This window comes from Giraffa tippelskirchi, chromosome 13 (assembly GCF_054371585.1).
Source record: "Giraffa tippelskirchi isolate mGirTip1 chromosome 13, T2T-mGirTip1v1.2.pri, whole genome shotgun sequence".
Lineage (NCBI taxonomy): Eukaryota > Metazoa > Chordata > Mammalia > Artiodactyla > Giraffidae > Giraffa > Giraffa tippelskirchi.
This window is the reverse complement of record NC_137287.1, coordinates 22,586,609-22,601,810: the sequence shown is the minus strand read 5'-3', so window position 1 is coordinate 22,601,810 and position 15,202 is coordinate 22,586,609. Positions and strand designations below refer to the sequence as shown.

Below are 15,202 nucleotides of genomic sequence, written 5' to 3'. Positions count from 1 at the left end.
AGGCCATTTGTTTACATTATCCTCTTTTGAAGTGTTCTGCAAGGACATGTTCTTGGACATATCAGTTTATCTGGATAAACTGCAGGCATGTATCATTCAGGTAACCCATATATCTGCTGGCATTCTCTTGGGCCTCAAGGTGATACTTCATGCATGTATCCTTCAGGTAACCCGTATGTCTGCTGGCATTCTCTTGGGCCTCAAGGTGATACTTCATGCATGTATCCTTCAGGTAACCCGTATGTCTGCTGGCATTCTCTTGGGCCTCAAGGAGATACTTGAGCTTAACTTGAACCTCTAATCTCACAATTTGTGGAAACTCAAATATCTGTTCAAAATTTCTGCTAATCGTTTGTGGGTATTAGGAAGAGGATAGGACTTTTTTCTATTATGGTTTTCTCTGCCTCCAGCATTATGATTCTGTCTTTATCACATCACTCACTGTAGATGTAAAACTGTCTTTTCATTGTATTTTCTCAGGAAGTCCATTCAAATCACAATTTTGTGATTTATGATTTATGATGGGGTTGTATTAACAGCCACATGAGCCATTTCACCACCCATATCCTTTCTCATCTCTGTTTTCACTTTTTCACCAAGATTGTCCCTGAGACTTTCCTCTAATTTGTGTAGAAGTTCATATTTTCCTAGCTCTTTCTCCCAGACTTGCATATCCAGACTTATGAGCACTTAGCAGAACCAAGGACTTTCTATGTACTATTTATTTATTTATTCAGAAGTTCAACCAGTAGTTTCTTAGCACCTATTATGTTCTAGAAACTGATTGGTATTGGAAATATAGTTGTAAAATATTCAGATAAAATCTCCCTTTTAAAGGAAATGTAAGCAAACAGTTAAGGGTATTCCTGCCTCCAAGTAGGATGAGGAAGTTCTTGGTAGCCCGACACTCAAACTGAAAACAGTAGAAGAAACCAGATAAATTATATTTATCAGACAACTGAAGAAGCTATAAGGACTAGATTATTTTCAATTCCAAAGAATAAACAATCCTTTTAAACTGACCTTAGAAATACTGGCCATTTTCTCCCTTATGGCTATTTTCTAACTAGGGACTGAGAATCAATCCCTGCACCCTCTACTCCAAATAAGAACTGTACTGAAATAAAGAGGTGCTTGAGCATTTCGGTGGTTATAGTTGGCTGGCATGACATTTTGGAAGCATGAATCGGTCCCATGTGATCAATATTCCCTTTGAGATATTTAAACTGATGTAGAGAGCTTTAAGTGGGATTCTGGGAAACTAGATCAAGGATTCTAAAAGGCAGCATGAAATCTGTAAACCTGTGAAGCTCAGAAGCCAAAGTCACACTAGAGGAAAAGCACACAATTGGCCTCCCCACCCCAGACACCTGGCATATTTGGGGTTGTAGCAAGTAGAAAGCTACAGAACTACATTCAGAACTATAAAGGACAGAATAGGATCTCCTGTAGGCTTACTGGACTGAAGATATATAGATCTGCCAGATATTCCATCAGAAGTTTAAGAGGATCGTTCTTACAGAGTAAGAATAAACTAGGAGAGCTCAAATCTTTCTAAACTTCTGATCGGTTTTTCACTCCACTGAATTCCAGATTAGATGTAATTGATGACCTCTTTCCCTTATCTATTTAATTAAAGGGGTTACTTTCAGATGGAAGATGGCTGGAGCCTCCTTGGTTATTTTATACAAAATGCAAAGCACAAATAAAGAATTACTAGACATGTGAAGAGGTGCAAGATAGTGACCAGTAACTAAGAATAGGAACATACAATGGAAGCAGACACACAGATTATCTAGATATAGGAGTTAGCAGAGAAAGATTTTGCAAGAACTATGAATACTGAAATAAAGAACATATTAAAAGATTGATATTCTCACCTGAATGGCTAAAATAAAAACATTTTACAATAGTATTTGTAGCAAGGATATGGAAAGATGTTATATTTCTAGCAATACAGATCAATATAACAACTTCGCAAACCTATGTGTCAGTGTATCATTCAAAGTTGAACTAGGAAACAGAAACTATTCCCCAGTAATACAGAAATTTTAGTGCAAAGAACTTAGTAATAAAAACAGGTAAAAATACTGATAAGAATGAATCAAACTTTAAAGAATATAGAAATAGTAAATTAGAGAATAGTCACTACCTCGAAGGCTCAGGAGGCAGTACTCACTGGAAGAACAAACTTGGAAAAATTTCTTCCTCTCTACCAAGGATGAGGTCAAGCTTACTTTAATAAAGGTGTGGTTCTGTGGTTGTGTGAATGGTAAGAAGTTTGCTGAGGTACCATAGGCTATGTCTGGCAACGAGAAGAACCTCGTACTGGGTGACAGAGAAACATGCCAGGAAACTTTTTGCTTGGGTCCTGGAAAGAGAAGCCACTGGATGTGGTAATGGTGAGGCTTGCTGAGGAGCTAGTGCTACCTTCTATGAAGCCACCACTGAGTAAATGGTGAAGTCTGACTGGAAATCTGCCTGAAGGGATAATGGTAACACTCCGAAAAAGATGATTATATTATGTATTATAGAATGTATTACATCATGAGGGAAACAAGATGATTGGATAATAACTTGGACATACAACAAGAATGAGAAGTAATTTTGATGAAATAGTGAAGGAAAGCCTCTCTGTGAAGGTGATCTTTGTGTTGAAATCTGAAAGATGTGGATGAATCGGGGAGTTGAAAAATGAGAGATAAAAGATTAAAACAGAACATTAAATCCAAGTTCTGAGGTGGAGAAAACATTTTCATGTGTTTGAAGAAGCAAACAAAGAAGCAATGGTTGAAACAAGTTTGAAGAGATAGAAGCCAGATCAGGTAGGAACCATTAGGTCACAGTAAAGTTCAACATCACCGACTCGTTGAACATGGGTTTGGGTAGACTCCGGGAGTTGGTGTTGGACAGGGAGGCCTGGTGTGCTGCAATTCATGGGGTCACAGAGAGTCGGACACGACTGAGCGACTGAACTGAACTGAAAGTTCAATAAACTTTGGACTTGAAAAATATTTGGAAGTCACTAAAGGAGTATGATTGCTATAAGGACATAATCTGATTTATGCTTTGAAAATATTCTCTGGTTGTGGTATGGAGAATTACTGAGAGGAAGATGAATAAGGAAGTTTCTGTAATCATAACAGCTTGGACTAGGGTGGTGTCAGTGAATTTGGGAGAGAAGTGAACAGTTTAAGGCTGTTTTCTGTAATTAGAACTGTAAAGAGTGCGATAGGTTGAGGGAAAAGGAGGAAACTCATTTGATTTGGGTTTCTGACTTGAACAATTGAGTGGATAGTGTTGATATTTACTGATATGGAAAAGACTGGAGAGGAATTACAATTTTTTTAATTTAAAAATGGAGGCTTGAGGAAATTAACAGATCTCTTTTGGATATAAGTTTGAAGTACCATTTAAACAAACATCCGGGTGAGATATCAAATAGTTTTAGAAGTCTAGAGTTTAAGCAAATTTAAAGCCTGATATGCATTTGAAATTTATCAGCAGAGAGATGACATTTAAAACAAATATCAAGATGAAGGCTTAGGGAGAAAACGTAGATACGATGCACTTTAATTATAATGTATTATTACTTTTCCATTGCTCTCTATATTTGTCCTTTTCTCAGCATCTGTTCAAGTTAGCAGAAAGGTTTTAAGAGATGAATTCTAAAATATGTTTGATTCCCACCTCTTCCATGTATTTTTTATTTCTTAAAATATCTGAGCTTAATTTTCTTCATTTGCAGTGTGGGGAATGGTAGCTGCCATATAGGTTTGTTTTACAGGTTAATTGTGAGATGTGGTAGATAAAACCAAACAGTGCTTGGGACATAGTAGATATTTAGAAGAGTTCGTTTTCTTCCTTTACTGACTGTTTCTCCCTCTCTACCATCACTTGTACCTACCGATCTTTGAAAAATAACCAATTTTTGTCCCTGTGGTTTTGAACATATTTCTCTAATAAATATTTAACCTTACTGTTTCTGTTATCTTATCGTTACCTAACTCCCTGGATAATTTAACTTGATCCTCCACCGTGGTCCTGGGAAGACTGAATTTCCTATTATCAATAAATGATATGACGTTATCTTAATTTTACTTACCTGCTCTCACTCTACTTGATATCCTAATCTGCAAAGGTCAAGGAGGCAAATAGATATGATTTTTCTAATTCATGAAAGTCGATGATTTTTTCTTCCAATTAGGGATAGACTATATTTTATTTTTAGAACAGTCTTATATTTATAGAAAATGAAAGATAGTACAGGTCCCCATATATTTATGTATTTTCAATATTTTCTGTTATTAACATATTAATATGGTACAAGTGTTACAATTAAAAACAAATGTGAAATGCTAGGATGGTGTCAGCATCACAGCAGCGTAGGTTGCTTTGTCTTTCTCCTTCAGTCTACAACCAGTAAAATATCCATAACTCAACAAAGTTGCTTCTGTGCAACAGACAAGGTGGCCAGAGAATTCCATACATCGGTACAACTATACAGAGTGGACTAGGAACACATAGAGGCGGTGGCAAGACGGAGCAGTGAAGGAAGTGTCTGCAATCCCAGACCCCGGGCTGAGCCCACAGCTCCAGAGAACCCAGAAGCAGCAGGAGAGGCAGCTCATACAAACCAAGTCTCCTGGTTAAGTGGCACCTCTGGCCACAATAGACCAAGCAGCAGTAGCAGCTGGGCCTGTGACACCATCCCTTTAGCCATGGAAGCTCCCATGACTCTGCCTGCCCCCAAACTCAATCACCCCAGATGTGGCAAAGGCACCTGTGACACCGGCTTCCTTTCCACATTTACAACCCCATCCCCCAATATGGAGCCTGCAACCCAGGAGACCTTAGACATAGCAGAGGTGCGTGACATCTTGGTGTCACAGGCACTTTTAATTTTTCTGTGTCTTTGTGTTTAAACTGAAATCCTTTTGTTTATGTATTTTTATTATTTTTGCTGTGCTGGATCTCCATTGCTATGCGTAGGTTTTTTCTCGCTGTGGGAAGAGTGGCTACCCTTCATTGTGGTGCACAGGCTTCTCATTGCAGCGGTTTCTCCTATTGCAGGGCATAGACTCTAGGGCATGCAGGTTTCAGTAGTTGTAGCACACAGGCTCAGTAGTTGCAGCTCACAGGCTCCAGAGCGCAGGCTTAGTAGTTGTGGGGCAAGGGCTCAGTTGTCCCCAGGCACATGGGATCTTCCCAGATCAGGGATGAACCAGTGTCCCTTGCATTGCAAGGCAGATTCTTAACCACTGGACCACCAGGGAAGCCCCCAAAGTGGAATTCTTGTAGGCAGTATATAGTTCCATCTTTTTAAAAATTCAGCCTCTTAATTGGTGCACTTAGATCATTATTATCTAAAGTTATTATTAATATGGGTGAACTAATATTAACTAATATTAGTCTAATATGAGTCTTCCCTCATAGCTCAGTCAGTAAAGAATCTGCCTGCAATGTAGGATTCCGCCTGCAATTCAGGAGACCTGGGTTCTATTCCTAGGTCCTGGAGAAGGAAATGGCAACCCACTATAGTATTCTTGCTTGGGAAATCCCATGGGCAGAGGAGCCTGTGGGCTACAGTCCATGGAGTCACAAGAGTTGGACATGACTTAGTGACTAAACCACCACCAATATGTAATATGAATCAATATGTATAATTGAGAGTACAAGTGGCACACTGGTAAAGGATCCGCCTTCCAATGCAGGAGATGCAAGAGATGCGGGTCTGATCCCTGAGTGGGGAAGATCCCCTGGAGTAGGAAATGACAACATGTCCAGTATTCTTACCTGGAAGATTCCATAGACAGAGAAGCCTGGCCGGCTACAGTCCATGGGGTCAAAAGAATCCAACAGGACTCAGCGTTTGAGCATCACCAACTGTAACTTTCTTATACTTATCACACCTGTTCTTTGTTACCTGTCTAATCCTCCCCTCCTTTTCTGCCTGTGAGTGGCTTATGTAATTTAATCCTTATTCCTGTAAGATTCTTCTCTGATCTCTGGTTATTTCAAGTGAAGTAAAGTGAAGTGAAATCGCTCAGTCATGTCTGACTCTTTGTGAACCCATGGACTGTACAGTCCATGGGATTCTCTAGGCCAGTATACTGGAGCGGGTAGCCTTTCCCTTCTCCAGGGGATCTTCCCAACCCAGGGATCAAACCCAGGTCTTCCACATTGCACGCTAATTCTCCACCAGCAGAGCCACAAGAAGCTGAAGTTCTATGAAGACCTACAATACCTTCTAGAACTAACACTCAAAAAAAGGGTGTCCTTTTCATCATAGGAGACTGGAATACAAAAGTAGGAAGTCAAGAAATACCTGGAGTAACAGGCAAGTTTGGCTTTGGAATACAAAATGAAGCAGGGCAAAGGCTAGTAGAGTTTTGCCAAGAGAAAGCACTGATCATAGCAAACACCCTCTTCCAACAACATGAGAGACGACTCTACACATGAACATCACCAGATGGCCAATACCAAAATAAGATTGATTATATTCTTTTCAGCTGAAAATGGAGAAGCTCTATAGAGTCAGCATTGCAAAATTCAGACTTAAACTGAAAAAAGTAGGGAAAACCACTAGATGATTCAGGTATGACCTAAATCAAATCCCTTTCAATTATACAGTGGAAATGACAAATAGATTCAAGGGATTTCTTCTGATAGACAGAATGCCTAAAGAATTATGGATGGAGGTTCATAACATTGTACAGGAGGCGGTGATTAAGACCATTTCAAGAAAAAAAAAATGAGAAAGGGCAAAATGGTTGTCTGAGGAGGCCTTACAAATAGCTGAGAAAAGAAGGCAAAGGAGAAAAGGAAAGATATACTCATGTGAATGCAGAGTTCCAAAGAATAGCAAGGAGAGATAAGAAAGCCTTCCTTGTGATCAATGCAAAGAAATAGAGGAAAACAATAGAATGAGAAAGAATAGAGAGCTCTTCAAGAACATTAGAGATACCAAGGAAACATTACATGCAAAGATGGGCACAATTAAGGACAGAAATGATATGAATCTAACAGAATCAGAAGATACTAATAACAGGTTGCAAGAATGCACAGAAGAACTATACGAAAGGGATCTTAATGACCTGGATAGCCACAGTGGTGTGATCACTCACTAGAGCTAGACATCCTGGAATGCAAAATCAGGTGGGCCTTAGGAAGCATCACTACAAACAAAGCTACTGGAGGTGATGAAATCGTAGTCAAGATATTTCAAATCCTGAAAGATGATGCTGTGAAAGTGCTGTACTCAATATGCCAGCAAATTTGGAAAGCTCAGCAGTGGCCACAGAACTGGAAAAGGTCAGTTTTCACCCCAATCCCAAAGAAAGGCAATGCCAAAAATGTTCAAACTGCCACACAATGGCACTCATCTCACATGCCAGCAAAGTAATGCTCAAATTCTCCAAGCAAGGCTTCAACAGTGTGTGAACCGAGAACTTCCAGGGGTTCAAGCTGGATTTAGAAAAGGCAGAGGAACCAGATATCAAATTGCCAGCATCTGTTGGATCATAGAAAAAGCAAGAGTATTCCAGAAAAACATCTGCTTTATTGACTATGCCAAAGCCTTTGACTGTGTGGATCACAACAAACTTTGGAACATTTTAAAGAAGATGAGAATACCAGACCACCTTACCTGCCTCCTGAGAAATCTGTATGTAGGTCAAGAAGCAACAGTTAGAACTGGACATGGAACAACAGACTGGTTCCAAATTGGGAAAGGAGTGCATCAAGGCTGTATATTGTCACCCTGCTTGTTTAACTTACATGCAGAGTACATCAAGCAAAATGCTGGGCTGGGTGAAGCACAAGCTGGAATCAAGATTGCCAGGAGAAATATCAATAACCTCAGGGATGCAGATGACACCACCCTTATGGCAGGAAGCAAAGAAGAATTAAAGAGCCTCTTGATAAAAGTGAAAGAGGAGAGTGAAAAAGCTGGCTTAAACCTCAACATTCAAAAAACGAAGATCATGGCATCCAGTCCTATCGCTTTATGGCAAACAGATGGGGAAACAATGGAAACAGTGGCAGAGTTTATTTCCTTGGGCTCCAAATCACTGCAGATAGTGATTGCAGCCATGAAAATGAAAGAAGCTTGCTCCTTGGAAGAAAAGCTATGACCAGTCTAGGCAGCATATTAAGAAGTAGAGACATTACTTTGCAGACAAAGATCCATCTAGTCAAAGCTATGTTTTTTCCAGTAGTCATGTATGGAAGTGAGAGTTGGACTGTAAAAATAACTGAGCACCAAAGAATTAATGCTTTTGAACTGTGGTGTTGGAGAAGACTCTTGAGTGTCCCTTGGACTGCAAGGAGATCCAACCAGTCCATCCTAAAGGAAATCAGTCCTGAATATTCTTTGGAAGGACTGATGCTGAGGCTGAAGCTGCAATATTTTGGTCATGTGATGCAAAGAACTGACTCATTTGAAAAGACCCTGATGCTGGGAAAGATTGAAGGCAGGAGGAGAAGGGGACAACAGTGGATGAGATTATTGGATGGCATCACCGATTTGATGGACATGAGTTTGAGCAATCTCTGGGAGTTGATGATGGACAGGGAAGCCTGGCATGCTGTAGTCCATGGGGTTGCAAAGAGTTGGACACAACTGAGCAACTGAACTGACTAATTAGTAGAGTTTGAAATGCTTATAGGACAATCACATATAATGAGTTTTTGCATTAAGTTCAGGAATTTAGCAGAAAGACGTTGACTGGAGCAGATTGTAATATATCAGCTTCATGACAGTAAATGGATCAAAGTGGGGCTCCATGAAATTGTTCAGAAAAAGTCTTATGGACCTACTTTGAACTTCTATCCACATTTTGCTTCCAGATATAATTGTTTATGATTTTTTTCTTTTATACTTTGATTTTACTTTTTGAGATTAATGATTTACCTTTTGAGATTATTTTCTTATTCTATAGATAATTGATATAAATGCATGCCCTTTATAAGTAATAGTAATAGATATAAAGTTTGTGGGGTTTCTTTCTTTTCACAGGAATTCACATTGCAAAATATGACAGTACTAGCAGTTCAAGACTTATCTTTGAATTTATATGAGGGGCAAATCACTGTCCTTCTCGGTCATAATGGAGCAGGGAAGACTACTACCTTATCTATCCTCACAGGTAAATATTCATGGTTACTTTGACATAGATACTGTGGATTAAGCTTTGAAGCTTTTGTGTACACTTCTTGACACTGACATTGTTATTTAAATGATACATATGGCTATTTATTAATCTGCTCTCTTTACAAAGTGTAAATCATTTATTATTAAGCTTAAAAATCAATGTTTATTTTTGTTTCTCAGGTGCATCCCACTTCTCACTTTGTAGTGCACCATCCTCATCGGTCAATGCAAAGGCTAGAGAGCCTTTCTACTTTCACTTATTTATTCCTTTAAATTTCCTTTTATATTACTTTTTCTGTTCCCCTGCTCCCTTCATAGGAAACTATTCTAATTTGTTTGATGTACATTGTTTCATTGTATAACGTGTATTATACATTCTTATGAATATACTTTTATATTTAATAAGAAAATTTCTACTTACATCCAAGTTGAAAGATTTTTAGTGACCACCCTTACACCCACTACCTAGATTTTACCATTTTACCATTTTATATATTTGTCACATATCTATTGATCCCATTTTTAGGCATCTGAAAATCAATTTTAGACATTAAGATGCTTCCTAATAAATAATTTAGAATGCATATCGTTAACTAGAGTACATCATGTGAAATTTTGAAGCTTTCTACTCATTCATGAAGATTCAGCTCAAAAGCTACTTCCTGATCCCATCAACCGGAATTAATTACCCTTACCTCTGTTTGGTGACTATATCCCAAGGGATTAGAGTAATTTCTTACACAGTAAGTTTTCGATAAATACTTGCAGAATGAATTAATTGTATCATGTATCACAGTTGTTGAGACACTTGTTTCTTCAATTAAAAGTAGCTCAAAGCCCAAGGGTTATGTCTTGTAATTTCTTGAATGATAATTTTTAGTTGAGCAAAATTCATATAACATAAAATTATTCAATTTAAAGTTTCCAGCTCAGTAGCATGTGGTACTTTTACAATATTGTGCAACTACACAGTGGAGTGGCAAGTATATTCAAGGGATTAGATCTGGTAGACAAAGAGCCTGAAGAACTATGGATGGACATTCGTAGCATTGTACAGGATGCAGTGACCAAAATCATTCCAAAGAAAAAGAAATGCAAGAACGCAAAGTGGTTGTCTGAAGAAGTTTTAAAAATAGCTGAGGAAAGAAGAGAAACAAAGATAAAAGGAAAAAGGGAAAGACATACCCAACTAAATACAGAGATCCAGAGAATAGCAAGGAGAGATAACAAGGCCTTCTGAAATGAACAATGCAAAGAAGTGGAGGAAAACAATAGAATGGGAAAGACTATAGATCTCTTGAAGAAAATTGGAGGTATCGAGGGAATATTTCATGCAAGGATGGGCATGATAAAGGACATAAATAGTGAGGACCTAACAAGAGCAGAAGAGATTAAGAAGAGTTGACAAGAATATACAGAGGAACTCTACAAGAAAGGTCTTAATGATCCTGATAACCATAGTGGTGTGGTTAATTACCTAGAGCCAGACATCCTGGAGTGTGAAGTGGACTTTAGGAAGCATTATCATGAATAAACCAATGGAAGTGAATAAACCAATAGCTCAGTGATTCCACCTGAGCTATTTAAAATCCTAAAAGATGATGTTGTTAAAGTGCTGCTTTCAATATACCAGCAAATTTGGAAAACTCAGCAGTGATCACAGGACTGAAAAGGTCAGTTTCATTCCATCCCAAAGAAAGACAATGCCAAAGAATGTTCAAACTACCATACAATTGCTCTCATTTCATAGGCTAATAAAGTTATGCTCAAAATCCTTCTCGCTAGACTTCAGCAGTACATGAATCGAGAACTTCCACATATGCAAGCTGGGTTTCAAAGAGGCAGAGGAACCAGAGATCAAATTGCCAACATTCGTTGGATCATGAAGAAAGTAAGGGAGTTCAAGAAAAACATCTACTTCTGCTACAGTGACTATGCTAAAGACTTTGTATGGATCACAACAAACTGTGGAAAGTTCTTAAAGAGATGCGAGTACCAGATCACATTATCTTTCTCCTGAGAATCCTGTATGTGGGTCAAGAAGCAACAGTTAGAACTGGACACAGAACAAATGACTGGTTCAAAGTTGGAAAGGAATATAACAAGGCTGTATATTGCCATCCTGCTTATTTAACTTCTATGAAGAGTACATCATGTGAAATGCCAGGTTAGATGAATCACAAGTTGGCAAGATTATACTGTGGTTTGCATATGTTGTCAAATAGACAGCAGCATAGAACACTGAAACAGAAAATTCTTCCAAGTATTTTTATTACTCAATATTTTTATACTCATTAGAAACCAGAATATATAGATTTAAAAAAAAATTTTCCCCATTACCAGAAGGTACCAGGTCACTTTCCTTGTAAGAGGTACTTAAGTAGTCTACAAATAGACTATTAAGGAGGTGCTGATGAACAGTATATTGTCAGATTCTCTCACTGAAACTAAGTTTCTATCATGTCTTATGCTTAATTCCAGGTTTCTATCGTCCTACCAGTGGAAAGGTGTATATTAGTGGATATGATATCTCGAAAGATATGGTTCAAGTCAGGAAAAACTTGGGCTTGTGCCCCCAGGATGACATATTGTTCCATCACTTGACAGTGTCAGAACATCTCTATTTCTACTGTGTGGTGAGCCAGAGATATATTCTTTTTTCCCACCCTTTTCATATGCTTCAGCCAGCATGACAAAGAACCAACATCTTTATCCTTATTTAGTGGGAATTCATTTTTTGGAGACATGGTTCTTTTACTATAAAGGGGGGTCAAGGAGAAGAAAAAGCTCGTGTCTAAATAACTCTGTAAGAAAAATCCTGATGAAAGAATTTTCTAAGGATAAAGTTGGAAGCACCATGTAAACTCTGGCTTCTTTTTTAGATAAAAGGAGTACCTCCAGAAACACGTTCTAAAGAAATGAACAAAATGCTGGTATCTTTTGGCCTGGTAGAAAAGAGTGATGCCCTTTCAAGGTCACTGAGTGGAGGAATGAAGCGTAAACTCTCCATTATTATAGCACTTATAGGAGGCTCCAAGGTAAAGAACCACTAACATGGGTCCCTGCCCCAGCTAATATATAAAACTGAGCTGACACAAACCTATGCACTGATATGAATCTAACTCTCTAGAAGGAGCTTCCCAAATGATAATCAGAGGATATTTCCATCATTGATCCAGTTGATATAATATGGTTATGGGGTTTTAATTTATTGTTAATTTTGCAAAGTTCTTAATATAGTCTGGACTATGTATTTTAGCTTGCATATGTCCCCCATCTAAAATAGTAAGTTATCACATAAAGAGCATAACATGAATTAAATATGATCATGGAATTGTTCTTCTAATCTGTAGGTGGTGATACTTGATGAGCCAACATCTGGCATGGACCCAGTCTCAAGGAGATTCACCTGGGATGTCCTTCAGAAGCATAAAGAGAATCGTACCATCTTATTGACAACCCACCACATGGATGAAGCTGATGTCCTGGGCGACCGTATAGCTATCATGGTGAAGGGTACTCTGCGGTGCTGTGGCTCTACAGTTTTCCTGAAAAAAGTTTATGGTCTGTCTCCCTTTGATCACTGTCTGGATGCTAATGCCTGAATAACATTCTCGAACATAATTTTATTATCATTTTTGTTCCTCTACACAGAACTTCTTGTGTCCTATTGCATTAAATCTAAACTATTTAAATTGGCTATTTGTAATTTATCTATCTATTCCTATTATTTTTCATTATGATATGATGAGTATATTCTAACTTAGAAAACTCATTCTTTTATTGACCTCAAAAAAGTCATGTTTCTTTCTCTCACCTGAATTCCACTGAAGTTAGTTTTTGTTGGAATGAAGTAATGATTCCAAGGTATTCGGTTCATGGATTGATAACTGGTAGGGGAGAAAATGAGTGACTCAATATCTCTGACCCTTTTTTCTCTATTGCCAAATCAGCATCACTCCCCTCTGGTGTAATTAGCAAAATACTTTCTAGTTTATTTTCATGAAATCATCTTGAAATGTGGTAGTTGATCAATAGGAATTTATTGAACAGGATATGAATGAATAGTGAAATAAAACAATCTTGATTTTAATAAGAATATAGTCTGATTAGTCAGTAAGACTAGTACATTAAAAATGAGCCATAATATCATACATAATTGAGTTCTGAAATTACAAGGTTCAAACCAGTAAGTGTATCAGGGCTTCAGAATTGGAGCGTACAAATCAATGAGAATAGTTAAGACTGACATTATTCCATTAATCATTAATTTGGTGTTTGAATTCATTCATTCAACTCACATGTATTTTGGGTGAGTTACATTGAATGTTTCCACACATTTATCTCATCTCCTCTTCATAACCTCACCATTTTTATGGAGCAGAAAACTGCTGCTTATTCTTAAGTCTGAGTCAATCAGACTTAAGTGGCAGAGTTTTGGACCTGGGTTCTTCTGACAACAAAGCCCTTATTTTGCACTCTAACATGCTACCATTTTCCCTTTACTCTATCTCAAAGAGGATATTGAGTTGAGTTTTAAGGAGTATATTTGGTGAATATCAGAAATAAAGGGACTCATACCTTTGAATGTTTTTTCACTTCCAGATGGGAACATATAAGTTGATATTCCTATAGTAGATTAGTTGTAGGCACAAAATTATTACCCAAGTATATTAATGCTTTTAGTTATTGACCTTAAAAAGGTAATGAAGGAAAGAACACCTCTATTTTAGAAGACTACATAAGTAAGTAATGAAAGTATGAAGATAAAAATGCACATTTTTCCCCCTGGGACAAAGAAGAAGTCACCTGGAATCAAGAGTCTTTGGGGGAGAATCAGTGAGAAATTAAGTTTGATGGACAGGACAATGAAAACAGCAAGAGTGGTTTGCATTTGATGTGTGAATGCATGTATAAGACAAATTTAGAAACATGAAATTCAGAAGCCCCACTCAAGAATATAATAGAAAGATAGCCTAAAGTGATGAATGCTAAAATAAGAATATGACAAGAAAAATAATTATGTGTGTCTATATACGTAAATGTGTGTGTGGATGTATGTATGTATATATAAAATCCTAAAAGGGTCAGAGACACTTGGTGACAATAGTCTATGTAGCCCATTGTCACATGGTGAAGGGAAGACTTCCTAGTACAGTGAGGTGAAATTTTGAAGTTTTCATTCATTAATATGGTGAAGTAAAAGTTTCCACTTTAATGGCATGTACGTGAAATGTGATCATTGAACATTAAGTATGGAAAGAATGATGGAAGGAAATTTTAAAATATATAAAACAATAAAAAAATGTTTAAACTTTTTGTTTTGTATTGGAGTATAAGCAATTAACAATGTTATGATACTTTCAAGTGAACAACAAAGGGATTCAGCCATACATATGCATGAATCCATTCTCCTCCAAACTCTCCTCCCATAAAAATTAACAGGTTTAAATTTTGGTAAAAATATGAAACCAGTACATCTCAAAGATTAAAGATCACTTGCTCTTAAACACAGTATTGATGCCTTGTAAAAATGAAATTTTAAACAACAAGATCCTGTGCTTTTAGAGTAGAGTGTATTTATGTGTTTGATTGGGGCAGATTGCATTTTAAAAATTTTGACCTTTTAAATGGATTTTTTCAGGTGTGGGATACCACTTAATTATGGTAAAGGATCCTCATTGTGATGTTAAAGAAATCTCCAAACTGATTAAACATCACATACCAGAAGCCAGACTGGAGAACAATGTTGCAGCTGAATTATCATTTATCCTACCTAAGGAGTACGCAAACAGGTATGGATCAGAGAATGTTAGAACATAGTTTGGGGTTATAAGAAATCAATGTTACTTTTTAAAGTTTCCTCTGATTTGACAAATAGATTGTGTGCAGCTGTCATTTGACAAGTAATGGTAAAAAAAAATATATATATATATATATATATATATTTCCTAAAGATTTCACTCTCTGCACAGAGGGAAGTCATATAACTTAGTTTTCATTTAGTTTGTCTTGGTATCTTTATTTCTATTTCTTAGTCTGGTGTTA

General features: G+C 37.4%; 1 protein-coding gene across 11 annotated transcripts in view; it reads left to right on the top strand.

The window, feature by feature from the left end:
• Window positions 1-15,202, top strand: part of LOC145531644 (phospholipid-transporting ATPase ABCA3-like) — a 234,321-nt gene that overhangs the window by 99,054 nt on the left and 120,065 nt on the right. For all 11 annotated transcript variants that reach the window (XR_014072622.1, XR_014072623.1, XR_014072621.1 and 8 more), the window contains 5 exons: window positions 9,020-9,149; window positions 11,636-11,790; window positions 12,037-12,192; window positions 12,508-12,718; window positions 14,799-14,949. Coding sequence is in view for 8 of the 11 variants with exons in the window: in XM_081554592.1 (XP_081410718.1) it covers window positions 9,020-9,149; window positions 11,636-11,790; window positions 12,037-12,192; window positions 12,508-12,718; window positions 14,799-14,949 (803 nt within the window). In the remaining 3 variants the exon portion in view is untranslated. The remainder of the gene's footprint in view (window positions 1-9,019; window positions 9,150-11,635; window positions 11,791-12,036; window positions 12,193-12,507; window positions 12,719-14,798; window positions 14,950-15,202) is intronic.